General features: G+C 42.5%; 1 protein-coding gene across 1 annotated transcript in view; it reads right to left on the bottom strand.

Moving 5' to 3' along the window:
- Positions 1-6,054, bottom strand: part of LOC107713618 (polypeptide N-acetylgalactosaminyltransferase 10) — an 11,788-nt gene extending 5,734 nt beyond the window's left edge. Inside the window, exons 1-6 of the mRNA XM_016519191.1 lie at positions 5,779-6,054; positions 2,506-2,590; positions 2,290-2,428; positions 1,368-1,534; positions 459-644; positions 105-288 (exon numbers count right to left, since the gene is read on the bottom strand). Coding sequence (XP_016374677.1) covers positions 105-288; positions 459-644; positions 1,368-1,534; positions 2,290-2,428; positions 2,506-2,590; positions 5,779-5,925 — 908 coding nt within the window. The 5' untranslated portion in view covers positions 5,926-6,054. The remainder of the gene's footprint in view (positions 1-104; positions 289-458; positions 645-1,367; positions 1,535-2,289; positions 2,429-2,505; positions 2,591-5,778) is intronic.
- Between the last annotated feature and the right edge of the window lie 664 nt (positions 6,055-6,718).

The raw sequence follows: 6,718 nt of genomic DNA, 5'->3' as shown, positions 1-6,718 counted from the left end.
ACACACACAGACACACACACACACACACACACACACACACTCACACACTCTCACACTCTCACACAAACTCACACACAGACTCTCTCACACACACACACACTCACTCAAACGGCTCGCTGGGGTCTGGTTTCTGCAGCTGAGCTGGGATAGGGATGCGTTTGTAGTACATCTCCCAGTCGAAAGCCCCTCGCATCGCATCGCCGGCCTGCGTCTCGTAGCCGAAGTTATCGTGGTCGATCACATCGATCATCGGACACACTATCGTCTTCCGGTTATGTGCGATGCGATCTAAAAACCAATAATTTACTGCCATTAAATAACAGCTTTAGGAGCTGAACAATCAAATCACATCTCCTTTACTTCTACAGCACTTTATGCACTACAGATCGTTTCAGAGCATCTTCATAATAATAAACGGATAATAATAAGAGTGTTGATGATATAAAATTCTCTCTCACCCAGTAACGGCGGCAGCCAGTTGACGTTGGCCTCGCAGTGTGAGTCCAGGAACGTGATGACCTGACCCCTCGCAGCCGCGGCGCCCAGCAGTCTGGTCCGGATCAGACCCTCACGCTTCTTAGTGCGCAGCATTCGAACCTTCGGCAGCCGCACCATGTACTCCTCCAGAGGAGCCTTCAGATGCTCTAGAAGACACAGAGACATAGACACATGGAGACACCACCCATCACACACTCCAGCAGCTTACTCCTTACAGATGCAGTTCAGACCCTGCCTTAAATGTTTTGGATGGCTTTTATTCTCTTCCTCTCTCACTGCTGAATCCATCAATGAAAATACTTCAGATGTGATTTGATCATAAAACAAAAGCTGTGATTGAGTTAATCTCTATCATGATTCAAATATGACTTATTTCAGTCAGATACAGCACAATATTTTGCTCATTTTAAGGCACTCATCATTTGACAGTGTTGACCAAAAGAATCCTGAATAGTGGCCTGGATGTCAGTGCTTTGTGATAAATTGTGATTCATGGTGATGTGCTTTGATATATCGTGATGTGTAGCTGTCACAGCCAGCCTTAATATAACATTACACATTACACAGAGAGAGGATTACAGCTGGCATAATCTGACACTTATGCAAACGTGTGACGCAGTTCAGACACGGGGACGAAGGAGGATCATCCGACCAGAAACAGCAGCTCACAATCTGTCATGCCAATCAAACATGCATGACTTACACAGACGACTTGCTGAAACAAACTGACGGTGACTTCATCATGACATCCAGCCCAGTGTTTCTAATGTTTCTGATGGCAGATGATCCTCGTCCACACGTGCCCTTCAAACATGAGCCCAACAGAACCTGATGAAAAAGAAGGACGCAGTTTCTCCGGCGGCTCGTACCTTTGTCGCTGAAGTCGTCCACGAGGATGATCTCGGCGATGAGCTGCGGCGGCGAGCGGTTGAGGACGCTGTGAACCGTGCGCAGCAGAGACGACCAGCCCTCGTTATGGAAGGGGATGATGATGCTGGTGTTGGGAAGATCTTCCGTGTACAGCTTCGTCTTACAGCTGCGACACACAAACGAACCGGCGGTCAGTGTGACGATGATCACATGCACTCGTGATGGCTGTGAGTCTGTTGTGACAGATACAGTTAAAGCTTGATGCTTTGCTTCCCTTTGGAACTATTTTCATTTGGTCTCACACTGAAGTTATGGATATTAACCGCTGCATTAAATCTATATCACACTGTGATCACATGTGCCGACAGTCAATCAAAAACATCAGCTTCAATCATTCTGACACTGATGAGTGCTGTTAGACTAAAAGTGTTCTTCCTAAACAGATCAGTGCGTAGTGAAGTGCAGCACAGCAGCATCCAGAAAATGAAATATTTTGGATAATTTAGCCATTTGTAAATATCGGGGAATTTTTTACATTTCTGTATACCTAGATGAATACATCCTGAACAGAATCTTTTTTATTATGTGCAATGAGAATCAAAGTTTTATTCTACAAGACCAGTTTTAGAGAGAAAATATTCTAGACTAGAGCATGACTGAAATATAGAGTGACGACAGACATACTTCTCAAGACTTATATCTATATTTTTCAGGAATTCAATATGTAATATATGTAAAGCAAAGAAATTGCTGGCCTGTTATTGCAGTCATAACGTACTGCTGTTGTGCTCTACACATCAAACCCACACTGAAGTTCCGTGTAACTCAAGCAGAGCTGTTCATGTACGGTAATGAATGCAGGAATCATGCCAGACGTGTGCTGCAGAGGTTTATATTGAGGAGGAAGAAGAAAGCACTCACTTCGGGTGTCTGATGTCAGGCAGGGATCTGTTGAGGGCGATGCGATTGCTGACGAATATGTTGAATCCGTTCTCCCTGTAGGCCTGGTCCACACGGTCCGAGTCGGTCAGCGGATACGGCCTGCCCTGCTCGCCGACACCTTCAACACACCACAGATTCACCATCACACTCATCTGCAATCCAACTCTATCACGCTTCATGCATCGCGTGACGTACCTGAACGTGCCGCTTCGCTCTTAATAAATGCATGGTCATGCCAGTCCTTTTTCCGAATGCCATCGTTCTGCACTTTGTTCATTCTCTGAAAACACACAAAGCATGTGTGATGTGATGTTATGAGGAGGACTGTGTGCTAGTCTTTGCTAAATCGTAATGCATCAGTTGTGAAGCAGTACAAAAATACCTGAGGAAACAGAAAAGAGGACGGCGAGAAAGACCAACCCTTGTGTCTAAACATGGGAACCAAACAAACCATGTTTTACAAAATACCAAAACTAAGGAATGAACGAATGAAATGCGTTACTTTTTTATGTAATATAGAGTTAGGGCCAATTATTAGAACAATGTTACCTGTATAAAAAGTCTGTATGAAACCCTTTGCAAGAATGAAAATGTTGTCTGATTTGTTATCATGTGATTATCTCATCATGTGGCAACAAAAGACTAAAAGAATCATCAATGGAGCTGTTAGGATCATGAATCCTCTCATTTCTGACAGGATCACTGACAGGCCGCTTTACTGCGACAGAACAGTTTTATGAGGTGGTAGTTTGTCCCAAAGCTTCTCTGCTCTTCTGCTACACACTCCAAAGCATCACCGTTTTCTTCACAAGAAGAATGCATACTTTAGGGCATAGAGTAAGAAGGTGAATTGGGACGTAGCATAGTTTTCTGCTACGTGTCTGATGTTTAATGCAAACAGCCACACCTTTTTTAACAACAAGCACGTCTCACTGTAAAAAAAACAAACAAAAAAAACTTGGCAATGAAGCCAAACTGCGTGGTAAATCAGATGAATGAATTAGATGAGAATGTCAGGATTCAGAATGGAATGATGCTTCTGTGCACGAGATGACATGAAACTGTTCTTACCACCACGCTGACAGTGAATGTGTGTGAGCGACTGATGCACAGTGATTCCTGCACCTGCTGAAGCTCAGGCTCTTCCACTGGGAAAACAGAGGCGCTATCAGACCAGCGGCCTGGACGAGAGCCAGCCAAGAGCCTGAACAACGCCGCCTTTCAACAACACCACGTACAGCCTTTCCCTATGAAGACGATCTCTTACCATCATAACTGCTCGTGACAGCGGCCCCAGAAGAATATATATTATATTCATAATCCTCACGTTATTCCAAAACCATACGACTCTAATCAGGGAAAGCCTCTCACAGCACTGTACGTGTTTTGGCTATATAAACTACAGATCGGACTGCTGATGTCAAAAAGGCTGCAATGGTAAAGATGCTTTCTGAAGCGCCGCTTGTGTGCGATGCATGCGATGTGGTCAATTGCACGTCTTGGTCAAAACGTTTGTCTTTGAGAGAAATTCCTGTCAACAGTCCATCATATGTATAATTGCAGACTGATAGTCCTGGCACAGTAATAAAACAACCTGCTCAGACAAAAACTTCAAGCATTTTTTTTTGCTTTTACTTGTTGGGTTTCTTTGTTCCTCATTTATAACTGACATTTTTTAAAGGGGTCATCGGATGCAAAATTCACTTTTGTTGTTGTTTGAACATAAATGTGTGTTGGAAGTGTGTGTACACATCCACCCTATAATGATAAAAATCCACCCAGAGTTTCTTTAAATACCGTCAATACAGTCAAATCAGGCTGTTCTGAGATTCCTGTCAGAATGACGTAGTTCTGCACAGGCCCCTCCCATGATAGTTGATTGACAAGTCCGTCTTACCTTAGCTCCGCCCTGAGTGAGCTGTCATCAGTCCGCCATTGTGTCGACTCCAGTGCAGGGGAAGACAAGAATGTCTCCGATTAAGCAATTGAGGTGTTCTGTTGCTGGATGTAATAATGAACATAGCAGTCGTCATTTACTCCCGACATCTGAGCCGCTGAAGACACAGAGGATTAACGATACTTTCGTTTTTTTAAAGGAATGCGTCGATCCCCAATCTGCCTAAATGCGTTTAAGTTTGCGCGAATCATTCATGACCCAGCTTCGTCTACAGAAGAAGTGAGTATAAGGTTTTTTTTATGAATCTTTGCAAATCACCTTTCCTAATAACGTGCTAGTTAGCAAGTTCCGTGGTTAAGTAAACAGTATCATGAGAACGGCTCGTCACCCACGGAAGAGAGGGGCGGGGTCAGCAGAGCTCATTAGCATTTAAAGCAACATAGACTTGAACGGCGTGCTGAAAACAGAGCTGATTTTGACAAGGTAAAAAGGTTTTTTAAACTACCATTGAGAAATTTTAACCAAAGTATGTTATAGACTTTTCATTAAGACCCTAAAGAATCATATAAACTTGTGGAAAATGGGCATCCGATGACCCCTTTAAGCAATTTGAACTTTAATAAGAAGAATGGATTTATTTTAAATAGTGCCTTTCTACAAACTCAGGGTCGCTTTACAAGCATATAACAAAAACATAACCATTTTAATATTTTCAAATAGTTAAATAAGGTAGTTAAATAATTTTAAATCATGTTCCAGTCGCCAGTGAGCGTTTTTCACTCAGAGCGCATTATATACACGGTGAGAAGGAGAAACTCCTCAAGTATCAGCAGCATGCAGCGTCCACCCAGATGAAGAACATCCACCAAACATACATCCGCCACACACCCGCCCAACACACACCCGCCCAACACACACAAATCATTGTGTGGCTTTAATAGTGTGGTTTTATTATTTTTTTCCAAAATCAAATAAATGGCTTTTATTTGTCGTTATGCTAAAATCAAAAGAAGCTATTAAAATACTTTATTAAACAACACACATCCGCCCTTAAAAACATTAAACAACAATTAAGAGAGCTAAATTATGCTTTTCTTTAATTTTCATATTTAATGTCCAGGTCTATACTGATAATTCTATGTGACCGAAGAATCATAAAGAAGATAAGTGAACAAGTTTAATGCTCGTTTTATCTGAATATGAAGAATTCTGTATACTATGTCTGTGTTTTAATTTCCACGGCAGAATTACACCATATAACTCTAATAATGTTTAAAGTCAATTTGTTATCGGTCTGTGAACTTTGCTCAAAAGAACCATATAATGACTGATCAGCCAATAATTTAGCCTGTGTACAGCGCGAGCGACGCGACAAAACTACAACGCGTTCCCGCAGAGCGTTCTGGTCGCGTCGCGTTCCTCATCTGCCGTTCAGAAGGAGCGTCAAGAACTCAAACGCACTTCTAGCCACGCAACACTGCCATACAACAGCGAGTAAAGCGTTTCTGCTGCGATGCTGTAGAAACAGAGTGTATGCGAGCTGTGTAAGCGCTTTATGAGCGCTGAGGTACCTGTGCGTGCGAGAGTCCGGCGGCGTCCGCAGAGCTGTCCAGCATTCGCTCCAGATACACCGACCACAAGCCCACGTTCGGCAGCAACAGCAAGGCCAGCAGCAGCAGCAGCGCGATCTGCAGCAGTCTCTTCTGCTTTCTCCGCATCTCGGAGTCTCTCTGCGGCGCGTCTGCTGTCGTCTTACATAAATCAACACAAACTCGAGCGAGTGTCTGGAACTTCACTTGCTCCTCCTCCGGTCCGAGGTCAGAACTTCCGCTATCATGGACTGAACCACTTCCTCCTCGACTGGGGGAGAGAGTTCAGGACGAGCTTCAGTTAATAAGATTTTTAAAATACAATATACTCGGTTACTTCGTGAGAATCCTAGTAAAGATGTACTAAAATAGATTTACTGTAAAACTGATGATTAACGATTCGCCGTGCTATACTTTACCGGGCTCCGTTCGAGCAGCTGGGCTCCTGTTGCTGCGTCGGAACGGAACGGAACGGTTCAGGGTTCAGTGATGCGGACTGAACACGAGCTAAACATGGTGTTTATGAATGAAGCAGTTGCTGGTCTTTATGCTGTGTAACTTCACTAGCAGACATAAGTAACACTCTGCAAGAACTCAAGACATGACGTTTGCTTACGAAAGACTATTCTATTATTCAAAGATCATTTTATATATTGTATTATATTTAAAATATATATATTATATATGATTATACATTATATTATATTATAATATATTAGATAATATTATTCAGAGCAATCAGAGAAGGCATTTCAAGTTCTCTAAAAAGAACAATGAGCAAAAATGACCAGAGGAAAAGAGCATAATCTACTGGAAGAGAAACTTAAATAAATGTGGTTTGGATAATGAGTTTAAAACTTCTGAATTAAGAGCACCCATCAATAACTCAAAGAATATTTCATCAGGAAAGGATATGATAAAT

The sequence above is a fragment of the Sinocyclocheilus rhinocerous genome, unplaced genomic scaffold (genome assembly GCF_001515625.1).
Source record: "Sinocyclocheilus rhinocerous isolate Xijiao unplaced genomic scaffold, SAMN03320098_v1.1 scaffold599, whole genome shotgun sequence".
Taxonomy (NCBI): domain Eukaryota; kingdom Metazoa; phylum Chordata; class Actinopteri; order Cypriniformes; family Cyprinidae; genus Sinocyclocheilus; species Sinocyclocheilus rhinocerous.
Note: the sequence above shows the minus strand (reverse complement) of the source record. Positions and strands in the feature narration are given on the sequence as shown.